Source organism: Eleginops maclovinus, chromosome 3 (assembly GCF_036324505.1).
Source record: "Eleginops maclovinus isolate JMC-PN-2008 ecotype Puerto Natales chromosome 3, JC_Emac_rtc_rv5, whole genome shotgun sequence".
NCBI classification, from domain to species: Eukaryota; Metazoa; Chordata; class Actinopteri; order Perciformes; family Eleginopidae; genus Eleginops; species Eleginops maclovinus.
In genome coordinates, this window is record NC_086351.1 from 15,074,516 (window position 1) to 15,090,026 (window position 15,511).

General features: G+C 39.4%; 1 protein-coding gene across 1 annotated transcript in view; it reads right to left on the minus strand.

Annotated features, from left to right (window-relative positions):
* Nucleotides 1-5,623: 5,623 nt before the first annotated feature.
* sntb1 (syntrophin, basic 1) overlaps nucleotides 5,624-15,511 on the minus strand; it is a 34,547-nt gene continuing 24,659 nt past the window's right edge. Inside the window, exons 7-8 of the mRNA XM_063879906.1 lie at nucleotides 10,556-10,785; nucleotides 5,624-8,016 (exon numbers count right to left, since the gene is read on the minus strand). Of these exons, the coding sequence (XP_063735976.1) occupies nucleotides 7,924-8,016; nucleotides 10,556-10,785 (323 nt within the window). The 3' untranslated portion in view covers nucleotides 5,624-7,923. The remainder of the gene's footprint in view (nucleotides 8,017-10,555; nucleotides 10,786-15,511) is intronic.

Consider the following 15,511-nt stretch of genomic DNA (forward strand, 5'->3'; position numbering starts at 1 on the left):
CGCTGATCCTGGAAAAAGAGCGACTGCTCTTACTGCAACATGGAAGATGTGGAGATGTGATGCTTTCTACAAAAGGCAAACAATAGAATTAAAACATGTTAAACTTTTCCAAACGACCATGCATCAGGCAACCGTCCCTCAAAGGTATTCATAGTGTTTTAATAATTTGCACTTTGAAACAGAAAAACGTGTGAGCTCTGTCTTGGAACACAGACTCAGAGGCAGAGGAAGTTAAACAGATTTATTGTAATGTACTTTAGATGGCTGGAGAGAGCAGGAAGGATGGGGATGTCAAGGAAGCATGGTTGACGGAGGTTGCGAGGAAACATGATTTAGCTGGCATGGTAGCAGACAGGGTGGCTGGGATCCCGAAGCTCAGAAAACAAAGAGAGAGAGAGTGAGAGAGCGAGAGCGAGAGAGAGAGCGAGAGCGAGAGCGAGAGCGAGAGCGAGAGCGAGAGCGAGAGCGAGAGCGAGAGAGAGAGAGAGAGAGAGAGAGAGAGAGAGAGAGAGAGAGAGAGAGAGAGAGAGAGAGAGAGAGAGAGAGAGAGAGAGAGAGAGAGCGAGAGAGCGAGAGAGCGAGAGAGCGAGAGAGCGAGAGAGAGAAACTGGCGTTATGAAACGTAAAAGGAGCGGGGAAACAGTAAAAACATTAGGGGAGACAGGGGCGCAGCCAAGACACCCGAACCTCCTTTAAAAAATCTTTAAGTACATCCTGTCATTGTCACAGTGTCATGATTCACTTTATTATCGCATCGCCTGATCCTCCTGCATGGGTACTTGTTCTCTCTCCATTTGAGTCAGCTCAGATATCGTCTCCCTGAGGTTTGTGGTCTCCTGTGATGTCTGCCTCCCTCCCACTTATTGTTTGCATACACTTTTTAAATGATACTGATCGTGAAAGATGAAAATGGAAAGCAATTCGACCCTGGATGTTTTTGCATGTTCCTGGTTCCATCTTTTCAGAAGCAGTTGAATTTGTGCTCTGCTGATTGTAATGACAGCATGTTCCTGAGGTGTTTGAAGTGTTAAATGTCAACTCCTCAAACTTCCACTGGTATTATTTTCATGACAACTTGCCATAGTCATGGGACCCATTGCCATGTGCAAGAAAGCAAGGCACACACACACACACACACACACACACACACACACACACACACACACACACACACACACACACACACACACACACACACACACACACACACACACACATTGTTTATAAATGTATCTATCCATAGGTTCACAGGACAGAGGAAAACTGAAACACCCATTGTGTGTGTTTGTGTGTGTGTGTGTGTGTGTGTGTGTGTGTGTGTGTGTGTGTGTGAGAGAGAAAAAGAGATGGGTGTGCATTCAGGGGTACTGGGACTTGGCAGTGGCATCGCAAAACATTCCCTTCTCTCTCACACACGCACCCTCCTTTTATCATCAGGTTCCCACAGACCGGTACTTTGTATTTCCATGTGTGTGAGACAGAAGTATAAAAAGAGAGGGGTGGGGCAAGTCCCTCACGTATGTTGTGAACTGTGAGTGGGAGTACATAGTTTAATGATTTGAGGCCACATATGTGTATAGGTTACGTGTAGGCGTTTGTTTTTTAGTGTAACAGTCCCCGAGGTAAGGCGCTTGTTAAGTGTGTGTGTGTGTGTGTGTGTGGGGGGGGGGGGTCACGGCAACGACATCACCTCGATAACATGTCCTCATCCTTTCATGTAAGACGGAGGGTCCTGCTGTGTGATTGTGCATCATGTATTGTTGCCAAGATGGTCACACATCCTTTTTCTTGTACATTAACAGATAACAACAGGGACAGAGTAAAGAGATGACACAGTTTCTTTCTCTTGCAGTGTGCTTTTGTTTACAGAGATTCATCAACTCCACCAACGAGGTTATATTAATTTTTTTTCCCAACAGGATAAGGAAAACAGCTATGGCCAGGTTTTTATGAAACTTGGTTGAAAGGTATATCCTGGGATAACAAATAACTTGTGAAATGTTCAAGTGGATCAAAATCACGTTGCAGATACACGCACTGTCGTTGTTAACATTGAGAAGCATTTTTCCTTTGCGGAGTCCTGAGCTCTCTGAGTGCCCAGATAGGTGACTGTCCTCAGTCATAATACATCAATTATATCTGCTGAGTTATCAGCTTAGCTATCAAATTCACTATCACAGTGTAAAGAAACATGCAATTAATCACCAGGCACTTCAGGCAACTGCATTGAGGTATTGAGCTATTTAGCTTTGCTCACAATTGTTGCCTCGGTTTCATGGCTGTGTAATGATATAACTTGCACTAATATTTTGACAAACTATTTATTTAACAATTTACTAAACTCAGTGAGCAGGTTGAAAAATCTCACAAACTACATTCCAGTTTAAAACGTTGTCCTTACCCAATGCCACGGTGGGGGCGTCTGTCTGAATGCATTGTTTTTCTAACCACTGTTTGAGTCCACAATGCTACTGATTGAGCTACCATGCTGCCCTTGCTTAAGAAGAACTACAAATGCTGAATCGAACACAGAGTAACATTTCTCAAGTGTATTAGCTCTAAAACCTATTTGCTTTGGGAGCCATTTACTGTGTGGACAAACTACATTCGTTCCTACAAGCTCCTTTAAGAAACACTTTTAACATTAAGGAATGGATAGCAACTGCCATAGATTGCTGGACTACATCTGGAATTTCACACACAATATTAGTTAAAAATATTATTAGGATTACACTGTCTATGATGCCCATTGACGTTGTGGGACAGTATATTGTAGACATCATGGTATTTCTTTCCACTTTGGTGTTGATGTTTAATATGTAGCGACCATATCAATTAGTTATTACCCCAACCAAGCCTATTTTTTAAAAATGTGTTCTTAGTAACTTTGGCAACAAAACCCACAGTGTCTGAACGTGGTAGTTTTTTGCTATCTTTATGGTCTGTCAGTTCAGTGGCTTGTTTCATACATTAGACCACTTTTTCAAAGCCACCCCATAAATTATGAGTTCCTCAAACTTCTGAGTTATGAGTTCCCCAAACTTCATGGGATTGGAAGCGGGTGTATAGTGCAGAGTTGGTGGGCGAAGATGAAGTTGAGCTGTCCATGGACGTATTTATTGTCTCACAGGCTGCTTGAATTGAAATGGGGAAAAAGAAATAATGGATGGATAGAGGGAAGGAAGTTATGTTATGGTACCTTACACAGTTCAGTTCAAAGTGGGGTTCTTCAGATTGCTTTGTGAAGTGGATTGATCCAGTGATCCAGTTATATGTTTTAAATCTTTTTAAAAGTCGAAAACAATTCTGCAAGGTAAACAACCTGACTACATCGTAAAATACAACATGTAGTGACTTGTTTATCAAATGTATTTACTAATGACTTGTTTTCATAGAATGATGGTTTAGAGTGGGTCAGTGTTACGTGCAAAAACACTGGTTTGGTCTTTGAGTTGCTGGATGTTATTCAGACGCTTTAATATTTAATAACGATGTTTGTAGATAACTTGTCTATATACTAATTAAGTCTCATAATATTAAATTATTGACCATGACACAATCAATCCCTGAGAAACTCTGGGCTGAACTGAATAGCAGTGCCAGTCTGTTCAGTTAAGCAGAGCATGGGTTTGTCAAATGTGTCACATACTTTACATTTTAAAAAGCTTTTCAAAGGAACACGTCCAGGAAAGGATTGAAAGATACTTCAAACACACATACGGGTCCAGCCTGTTTTTCTGCATCCGACTGGTAATTTCGCAGTAAAAGCACCACTATTTCTTCTTCTCTGTAGGGATTTGATCTTTTTTTCTCCAGTCATTAGTCCTCTCTGCCGCCTGCATTAAAAGCAAGTTTCCATTATCTCCCCTTTCTGTCATAATATTACAAAAACGCAACACCTTAAAAAGGCCTTTTAAACAGAACATGAAGATATCAGATTGTATATGCAAGGTTGAGTTGGCAGCATGTATTAAAAATGTTTTACTTAAACATAAACTATTTGTGTAGTCAATAATAAAAATGAACAAACATGTCCTAAAATATAGCTTGCATGCCAGTAGATTGATTCCAGATGGATGGATGGTTAAAGTTCGGCACTTTTAAATATACTTTTATTAAGTATTTGGTTGTAGTTTTGAGTTTTCAAAAGGGATCAACACGCATTGTTACCCACCTGTTATCCATCCATCCCAATACTACTGACATTGTCACTTGAACAATTTAGTTATTTTTCACAACATGAAAGAAGGGACCCAATTGATGCCAATTACTTTCAGGAATAGATTTCTTATGGTAAATGGTGACCCTGCTTCCCTTACAGACAATTAACACTCTATAGTTCCCAATAAATTATGAAAAATGCATGTTCAGCTCGTTTTGCACACTGTGTTCTCTCCCTCTGCCATTACATACACAATTTAGATGTAAACGTGCGCACACGCGCGCACACACACACACACACACACACACAAAGTCTAAAACCTGTAAGGACCTGCCACAGCTGAGGAATGCAATGCAAGACTGAGCCAAGAAAAAAAGCTTTTCATTCAGCGACCCTTTTTCACACACACACGCACACGCACGCGCGCGCACACACACACACACACACACACAGACTGTATGGAATGCATTTGCATGTCATTGAGAGAAGTATCCACTGCGTGCACATGAGCACCCGTCTGGACATTTGTTAGCACACACACACACTCACAAACTCTCTCACAGTTTTTTGTTGATTGGTAATTGATTTGGCTCTTTTCCAGGCCCCTTAAAATGAGTCTAAGTCAACACGGCCCACCCTTACTCTCTCAGTGAAAAAGATGGCTATTAGTTCATGCTGTTGTGCGTGTCAAAATGTCATCAGTAACAACATTGGTCATTTTTTGTGTTTAAGGCCCTACAATTGGCACAAATGCAGCTTTATGTCCGCCCCAGTGGTAAATGCCGACCTTGAGAGTGGTTTCTGTTTTTCTTTCACGATGCAACAATTGCTATGTGCAGACATTTAGTGTCCCACTGAGACAGGTTCAATAGCAATCTGAACAGAAGGGAAAAAGTCATAAACACAGAGGTGGGAAAAAAATGCTAATAAACTATAGTAAACAATGTCAAGACTTTACAATCAATTACAGGAATGTGTCCATCCATTATTGTGTGTGTGTTTTGTTTTTGTGTGTGGGAGAGGAAGGTTGCCAACTCATTACCTAGGAGCCAAGTAAACAATGTCAGAGAGTTACGATTGTGTTAGGCGCTGCCTACAATTCAACTACTCTAAAGTTGTTTGGCTAAAGACGTGTGAATTCCTCCTGCTGAGCTGATCAATAAAACTCTTCCCAAATCATGGAGCATTGTCACTAATATGCTGTAGACTAGTACACCACATTTCATCTTAGCTGCCCCGTATAAAATATAGCACTGAATATGTGTCTACAGCGAGGCTCAATTGAAATCTGAAAGTACAAGAAGAGAATAATAGTGTACTAGGAACCAGTGTGATTTACAAACAATTTAAATGTAATTTACATTTAAATGACTTAAAATAAAACCCAGGCTTTTTCTGTTGATTTGTATTTGCTGCTGATGAGCAATGATTAAAAAACAAGTGAAGACAAAACTCATCATGTAACTTTTGTTAAATACATGATTTATGTGCACCATTTTGAATTCAAAACTAGGCTTTATCATTCTGAGTGACAGTACAGTAGCTGCCGAAGGCATCAGAGTAGTCTACATATCAAAGCAGCCTTTACTGAAAGAGCTACTCTCCACTTGAGGTTATTAGTAAGTGCTGGCTTAGTGGCTGAACTAAAGTCTTACAATGCCTTTCCATGATAATTCTTCTACAGACTGGTGGGATTACAATATGTAAATCATTGGTCACAGTGTGTGTGTGTATGGGTAAATGATTATTGAAAATATGCTGATATAAAGTAGAGAAACAGAAAAGTACAGAATAACATAAAATGAGCCATAATAGAAGTCACATTGTTGCTCAATTGTGTGATCTCTATAATTAATTTTTTTCAAAAATATTTTTTTTTCATTTTCAGTCATCTGAAGGCACGAGGAATGTCGCGGCATTCAGCCATGTCACAGACAGTGCAGTGTACACATTGAATAACATCCCAAAACAAGAAAACTAAAATAAAAGCCTGCACTGGCTAATACAGGACTAATTCAGTACTGGAGATTCCTATCAGGACCACCTTGCCATAAAAAAGACAAATAAAATCTGATGGGCTGATTAGGGGCACAGTTTGAGTATCAATTTTTAAAATAGTAATATTAGAAGTATGATGGCAGATGTTTGCTTGATGGGAAAGCACATGACAGCAGTTTCTCAGTTAACAGGCAAGCAAGATCAGTTCTGCATAGAGTATTAGAGGATATCAGTTGGTAACTCAAGTTAATCATAAATATATCACTATCGACTCTAAAATTAGGGAGGAAGGAGTGAACAGCATGATCATGGCAGACGCTTTGAGGAACAGTTCAGCATTTTGGGAAATTATTATAATATTTCTTTGCAGAGTTAGATGAGATGAAACTACCTTCATATTTGTCTGTTAGATATAAGGCTATAAGGTAACCTAGTATCCAGAGGTAACAAGAACCACCCACCAGCCCCTTTTAAAGCTCACTAATTACCGGTTTTCTTCTTTTACCAGTCAAACGTATGGAAAATAATTTACCTAAAAACAATATATAGACTAATACACAAATAATCCCTCTCAATCATCGGTTTTGACCCACTAAATGTTTGGTGGTGTCTGTGTCTGCCATGACTTTGCCCTCTGCTATTTCTTATTTGGTTGTGTTGGTCAAATGCCAAAACAAGAGAGAATCCGGGGGTTCGTTTTTCAGCCTCTGGTATGCAGCGAAAACCCCTCTCTGAGCCAGGCAGGAGGGGCAAACTTTAAATGTTTACAAAACCGAAAACGGCAAATCCCACTTATCCTCTCAATCTGCTCAACCCTGTGCCCTTAGACAAAGCTAATCGGCTATTGGCTGTAGCTCATCTGACTCTCTGCGAGAAAGTATATTTCCCTAAAAGATCAAATTTTTTGCTTTAAATTGTTGGGTTTGTCCAAGATCTAAATGCTTGCATATTATATCTAATCTAAAGCCAATTCTCATCTTTTGCATTAAGTGAATACATTAGAACTGACTTCAGACCACTGTCAGATCAAATTATACGACCACCTGCAACCTGTTATCAGAATAATGTGACATTTTGAATTTGAGTCAGCTGTCACATTGTGGGAAACTCTGTGGGAGACTGTGCCCGCCAGTTCCAATGATGAATGCTGACACTGCTAACAAGACATTTCAATGGACACTAACAAAGACAAATGCATAAAGTTTCTCCAGTGTGTCAAATGTTTGGTGAAGAAAAATGACCGATTGAAATTCAGAATGTGCTTTCAGAGCTAATGGTGAATAGATTATATAATTGGTAAACAGAAGGCAGTTTGATATTACATTTTGATTGAATTAAAAGTGAATTAATCTCAACCATGTTGCACATGTCCAGTCCTTCCAATAATGGACGTGACAGTAATGCCCAATCTCTGTATATATCATCCCCCTGATTCTAGTTCAGTCCATGTCTTCTTCTGTGGTTCTTCAGTCATCAATCCAGTCCATGCAGCCCTTAAAAGGAAGGTTTTTTACCCCAAAAAACATCTGACCATTTCCCTCCAAAAACCTTGATTGGTTTCTCCAGTGTTTCATTGACATGGACTCAAAAATAAAGTTCAATTCAATTCAATACAGTTCAATTTCCAGATAGAAGTTACATTCATTCAGCTTGGGTCCCCGACTGAAGGAGTTTGATGGGGTGCACAACTGCATGCAGGCTGCAGAGAGGTGGAGAAACAAGGTAGATTTCTGTTTTTCAAAGGAGATGTCCGTTTAGAGGAGTCAGGCCACCAGACCCAGGCGGGAGATCTTAGCAGAGAGGAAGGAGTGGAGGATAAAGACGATCGGCTTCGGACATGAGTGGAGATCCAGTTGCTGGAGGAGAAACGGAAAAAAATTACTTAATTTACTACATAGAAGATCTAGACAGAATAATGCAATGCACATGTGAGAAATACAGGAAGGAATAGGACTGAAAGATGTGAGAATTTATTAGAGCAGAAGGGATGGCACAGAGGGCAAGACACGGGGGGGGGGGGATTGATTGTTAGGCACATAAAATCATAAACGTATGTTGTAAACTAGCTACACAGGAAACAGGTCCCCATGAGGCAAGGATTAGACAACCCTAGCTAGAGCTCAACACTTCACACACACAAACATTGCATCACTGTGAACAACGCTCTGTTCATAGCCTGAATCAACAGCAGTGTGACTCATATCCTGTTCACCAATAGGGGGATTTAACCTATACACTTACACTTAGACTACTGTTTAGTTGGTCCTGTTTGGCACTGAGGACATTTTAGCAGATACCTTATCCCCAGCAAACCCAGTGCAATGAATTATTCTTCACCATTAGCCTGAGTTTTTAGAGGGTCCCCTGTGCTATGGAGGAGGCCTTGCCTCGTTCCTGTGCATAAGAAGCTGTGTCCCAGTGGCTACAAGGCCTTTTAATGCACATTTATACCTCAGCTTATGTTTACACATACCGGTATATTATTCCCTCCTGGAGTTGATAAACTATTTTGATTGATCCATTGATTGATTATGGTTTAGTAATTCCATCATTCCATTCGTCCAACACATAAGTCCAGACAAAAATATTTCCACTTGTGGTTTGCTACTGATTTTGATACAGATAACCATGGTGGCCAAAGATTCTTAATGACTTTGTTATCCCCTAACTTTTCTACTAACGTCACCAGCAATTTGTGTGTATATTGGCTAACATTTTTCAACATATCAACAATGACTAAGTGGATTGCTGTTAAACTTGGCTTTTGTGACTTTGATATTTCCTCAACTTATCATTTAGCATTATTGTCATATCAAAACGTCAATTTGTTCAATACCCTCATTTATGACTGACAATCCAAAAAAAGTAATTATGTTCAGCCTCAGTTGTACATTGTGTTTAGCATATATTAAGATGCAAACACACTGAAATAGAAGCAATAAAAAGTTAACATTGTATCTGCCTTACATTGGTATGTAAGCGATGACATTGGGAGCTTGTTAGAATTTCTGAATCGCATTTAGTTCAAATGTAGCAAAATGTATTTCTGTGTTTAGGAGCAAATAGAGTCCCTGTTATTTTATAAACCATGTTCTGTATCTTTGAATTGCTGTTACAAAGTTAGATATACACAGTCCCTGCCAACTAATGACAGTGTAGTCAACACTTTGAGAAAAAAGCCCGGCTGATTCCGCTTTCAAATGTTGGCTAATGAGCCCTTAGCCACATCCGCAGGTGTCTTGGGATTTTTATAAAGCCTCGTCTATGACTGTGTTGTGATTCAGAAAGGCTACAGACACCAAAATCTGTTCTGCCAAGGTAGCCAACAGAGGATTTTGAATCAAAGCTCCAAAGTCTTTACTTGTTTGCCTTCAGCATAGTCTAAGCTGTGAAACAAGTGTATCTGATAGGAGTTTTATATGGAGCCGTATGTGGACTATTCAAAGAAATGTAATAAAATGGTTCCAATTTCCGAATGCCATATGTCGAGACAGTTAATACTTTAGTTTTTACTGTCACTTTATTTTCCAGCACATGGTAAATCAGTGTAATGGCTTTATGTATGATGAAACTTTAATGTTTTTCTAGCTAAGTGCCAAGAGAGGGTAAAAGATGAGTTTAGAGATGTGATCCTCCTAACACCATGATTAATATTCACATCACTGTGTCAATAACTCTCCAAGAGGATAACAACTACATTTTTACAGCATATGAAATAAATACATTGGGAAGGGAGAGTTTTGTTGATTGTTTTGAGCTATACAAAAAGACGATAATATTGAGAGGGCCCTGAGCCCGGCCACCTGGACCTCCATATCGGGAGCTGCTGAGTGGTAAACAGATGAAATCTCTTAAAGTAAGTGGCAGGCTATTTATAAAAAAAAAAGTCCACTCTCCACTGCTCTTACCTGGTATGTGTGAAGTTCTTTATTCTGTATTGAAGTGCTGTAATTCACTTTCTGCTGTACTACTTTCCCTCTGCCTGTCTTGTGCACTTCAACATCTCCAATTTGTGTTTGGCTTCATTTCCCAGAAGGCCTCCTAAACTCCCATGAGAGTGCGTATTTTCTCTCTATTGTATGGGGTTGAACACGACTACAAAACTGATTTGTATGGTTTTTGCCAATCAGTGTGACATGAAAAGCTAAAACTAGTAAGCAGAGTTGTTCAAATTAAGGCTTAAATTTGAACTCAGCCTAACTTAAAATGATTAAGTACATATATCTTAGACGGAATTACATGCCATCTGACCCGTTACACCACTGTTATCGGACAATTTGTGGGATGTCCTCTTTGCCAAAGCAACATGGAGAAAACTAGCGAGCCATACTGAACAGACAATACCCCATCGGAGAAATAATGTGTGGGAACATTTCGAAAAAAATAAACACTCACTATCTCTCCCTCCTTCCCTCCAAAGTCAAGAAAGAGCAAGCGCACTCCATCATCTGAGGACATTTTTAGTTTTTCGTAGGGGTAGGAGAGGAGCACCCGGGGCCTGGTGGATGTGTGAGCTGCTCTCTCCTCTCCGTTGTCCCCCTCCCCCAGTGTTGGGTCAGCCAGCACAGAGAAACCCTGCTCGTAGTGAATCACCAGCCGGCACTCCTGACTCTGGTATAGACAACCTGGAAGATGAACAGACAGAACATTTTCACTTTTAATTAACACAATCTAAAATCCTAAACTCACTTCTTCATTATTGATGTGCCGAGGACAGTGTTTAAGTCACACTTTGATTCACCTGGTACATGCTATGTGTAATAGGTCATTACACTGAGAGGTAAAAGTTAGACTCACCGACTTGTACATGTATTTAAGTAGCAAATGCATCTTCTTCTCTCCTTCTTACTTTTAGGGAAGATGTACTTTATCTATTGTCTCATTACTTAAGTAATAAGCGTTGGCCTGTATTGGCAGGGCAGGGCTTTCCAATATGATTAATGTGATATGTTACTAGGTTGGATGTTGGTACAAAGTGAATTAATTTTCTCTGTTATATATATAAATAATTGAGGAAGCTAATTCAAGTGCCATTCAATGGTACTCGCATGTAAAACAAAAAAATCTAATATTTTTTAAATAAAATTGGCTCAAAAGCCAAACAATAACATAACATCATACATTTCCCCTGAAAGTCCATATATACATGAATTCCTATTTAGCCAGCCGTATAATTAGTATATAGTACTATTCTAGTACTTTCTCAGTTACAAGTTTACTAGGTACTAAAACTAATGATACACAAATGACAAAAGATATGTTCTTCAATAAGGTTATTAATGATGATCTGAGATTTAAGAAACCTGCTGCTGCAGAATTGCACTGCTTTTCAATATTTGGAGTACTATCGGTGAAATACTTTGTCCTTCAGATATACTGTATATTAATGAGGGAAGACTAAACATGTGAAACCTCTAACGGCATAAAACATTATGCCGTAAGAAGCTAGTTTTAAAGCATGTACTGTATGTGAGCTCTTCTTTCTAAAACACATAGTACATTTCTGTCATATTTATAAAGCAGACTGTTCTAACTCATGTATATTTTACACATTACAATTTACCACACTTCACTGACAGGCTACGCTCTTCACGTGGAGACCGATGGTCTGTAATGTATCTGTTCAGCATAATTTCTCATCAATTTACTTCTCTCTCCTCCTTCCTCACAGCATGTGTCCGCTTGAAAGCAGAGTGTGCTATCTACTCTCCCAATTTACACATCAGCTTCCTGTGCTTTAATGACAGACCTGTCGCATCTCCACACAGTGTGATCTCACTGCATTTAGTCTGATTTTTTCAGGGCCTTGACATCAGAGTTCCCTCGCTACAGCCCCCCCTCCACCTTTGCATGCTGAAACACTTCATTTACAGTATAGGCTTCTCTCTCTTGACGACGTCTGATCTATCGAGAGCCTAGTTTGTGTGACAATGAGCAAGAAGAGAGCTGTGCGAGTGATTTAGTAAGTTTAATTCAACCTGCACAGAGGAGCAGATGAGACTGCATAGCTTTGTAATCAAGTTGCAGAAACATGTGCTAATTAGATGTTTTTGTCACTGTTTCTAATACTGAGATTTCATTGCGCTCTGCACACTTTATTTTTTGAAAACGTTTCATAATTTCATAACTGTAGTTAAGGCTCATAAGCCTTTTTGCTAACAGTGAGATCGTAACTTTAAAGACCTTTTTTTTTTTTTAAATGGAGAGCCCATATTACAGACACAATGATAGAATTGCAGATTTGGAAAGTCTCAAACATTATGAGAGGAGAAGAGCTTTAGTACAGGCAGAGCACTAAAGTCATTAGCTGCTTGTTTATTCAAGTCTGTGTACAGTGCATTTGATTTCACCATCAATCTGCTAAAAACAAGCTATATTTTGGACCGGTAATATCCATGTATGTGCTTGTTGATGGGGGAATAAGGGCTGGGATGAACTTGATCTTAATTTGCTATTATGAAGTGCTGACCCACCTCTAAAATCTACTGTAAATGTGTATAGCTTGTCCATCAGCCACACAGCTACACAACATTAAAGCTGTTCTTTCGTAATATAGATTACTGTGCATATTTCAGTATAGCAATACCACTGAAGTAGTGTTGTACCAGTATGTAATCTACAGTATAAAGTGCACATTTTGGGTTTTAGACACATTTTTATGCCAGGAGCAGTAGAAGTAGGAAGTGGGAGAAGTATAGTACAGTATTTTCTGCACTAAACACATCAGACGTGTGTTGATTACAACTTCTAGGAGTAATGTTGACAAGGAGATCACATAGAAAAATTAGTTGCACATGGAGTCAAATACACTGTGTAATATCCTCAGAACCCTGAAGTCATCGCATTCATGATGAAAAATGAGTCTCATAATGTGTAATATTATTCTAATGGTTTATAAACAATCTGGCAGGACAAACGTCTCCCTTATGGCACAACAGTTGTAAGTGGGGCAAAGGGTGCTGGTCTTTGTTGTGAAAATTAGACCTGAAACCCTACTCTTCCACCTGAAAGGCTTGATCTGCAGGAAGGGTTTCCCACCAAAATGCACACATTCACACACAAAACTCACAAACACAGGGGCTTTTCAGGTTGCAACAAAAACCCCTCTTACTGCCTGACAGTGAGTGGAAAAGACAGCAGGAGGGGAAGAGAGTGATAACACAGAGTCAGAGAGAGGAACTGTAAGCAGTGAGAGAGGTAAGGGACACCAACTCTGTTACCACAATAACAAGTGAAAATGCTAAAAAGGTTATTAGGGGACAGAAACTCGGTTTTCTCTATCATTAGTTTTAAACTTGTTAAATGACATTAACAGTGGGTAACATACTTCATATTTTAAAATGCTTCCCACTGTGCTGAACTCATGTCACAGCAGGTTACCGTGATAATCTTCCACAACCACCGAGGTAAAATTGCTTTGTGTGCTTCAAGTCATTAAGCTGTTTACCTGTTCATTAAGGAGACCCTGTCGACCCCTAATACAGTTTTACAGTTGGCACCTTTGAAAACAACATTAACGAGAAGGCTGTGTGTGTAGGAAGAGGGACAAGTGGGATAACTGACTAAACAGATAAATCCGAAGCTGGTCATAAAGAAGTGCTGTGTTTTCAATCTTTACGGAAAGCTTTGGGTAAGAAAACTGACAGCTGGTTGTAGCTTCCTATTTATATTACAGACATGAGACTGGTATTAAATCTCTTATCCATCTCTCTGCAAGAAAGCAAATTAAAGTGGCCAAAATCAGAAACGATTTACCTAAAGTGCTCAAGTAGTTTCTGAAGTCCATCTGCGAGAACTATTTATATTCTGCAACATGAAATACTGCATAAAACAGATTATTGATTCTTGATAGGTTGATTAAGACCCCGGAGAAGTGAGTAAAGCAATAGAGGACACTATGAAGAGCAGAAATGCGATTATCATAAGCAAGGTTTTAACTTCGCAACATCATAGACTGTGCCTTATCCTGCTAATTGCTAAAAATATCAATATAACCTAAGAAAAGTCACCTTGGACAGAAACATAAGAGAAATGACTCCGGGCCTAGTGTCTGTGAAATTTGACTTGGGAGCCTTACAAATCTCTTTCCTTCTTAACATCGCTTTAAGAATGGCCTGCTGCCCGTCGAGTGATTGAGTGTTAATCTGTCTTCAGAGAAAATCTTCATCACAAGCTTTGACAGTGAAGAAACCATCACAATGATTTATCAGAATGTGACACAGATGAAAAGATGACAAGGTCAGCACCACAACTGCAGGTGGCAACTGCTGAAAAATGAGTGAATGCACTTTGTATGCATTATCCCACTCTCTTTCGGAGAAGTGTAAATTACTTTTCTGCTTCCATAACAAGAAATCGAGGGCTTGGTGCGAACATCAATCTGTTTCAGAAAAGTTATAGGATCCAATTAAGACAGAAATTCAATGATAAGCAATAAAGATTCAGAGCCATTTTCAGTTTTCTTCATTCTTTCAGCCTGTGTGACTGACTTATATCTTAAATCAGTATTACACTACAAAATTGAAAGCAGATAAATGTTTCCACCTATTGTAGTGCCGTCGCTCTATGGATGGTCATGTTGGACTATGTGTCTGTCACTTTTGGCCAAACTGAAGTATCTCAAACACAATTTAGCCCTGAAAATGTTTAATAACATTCATACAGAACCCCCGACTTCTTGCGCCACCACTCTGTGCAAGTTAGCAAGTTGTGTGCAAAAATAAGATGGTAAACAGGGTCAACATTAGGACTATTGTCTTATGGACCACTGTTTTAGATCTTGAGTTTGGCATTTGGTCCTTCACGTTTTTTGGTGGTTGCCTCCCTTGGTATTTTGGAACCAGAAGTGACACAACATGTTACTCAACCAAACGCGTGAAAGTAATTTGCCCAAAAGCATTCACTGTAAATGGTGAATGGACTGCATTCATATAGTGCTTACATAGCTTTAATAGAGCTTGTATTACACCTTCCCAGTCTTTACAACCCCTCAAGATGCTTTTGCATACAGACCCGGAAAAGATTAAGAGACCACTTCAGCATGATCATTTTCTCAGATTTGATTATTTATAGGTATGTCTTTGAGTTAAATGTTTTTTGGTTGTTGTTTTTTTGTGTATACACTACTGGAAATGTGTCTCTGTGTTGGAATTCATCAGACACTGGAATGACTGCCACACATGTAGAGATAAAGATTTAAGAAACATTTAGAGTGGTCTCTTAATTTTTTGTCAGCATTCACCTATTCATACAGATCTCAGGGAATCTGCCCCGGGAAACTAACATTCATGTACACTCACAAATTTGGCAGTACCTTCTCTGATATCTAGCTGGGATCGAACTCCAAACCAT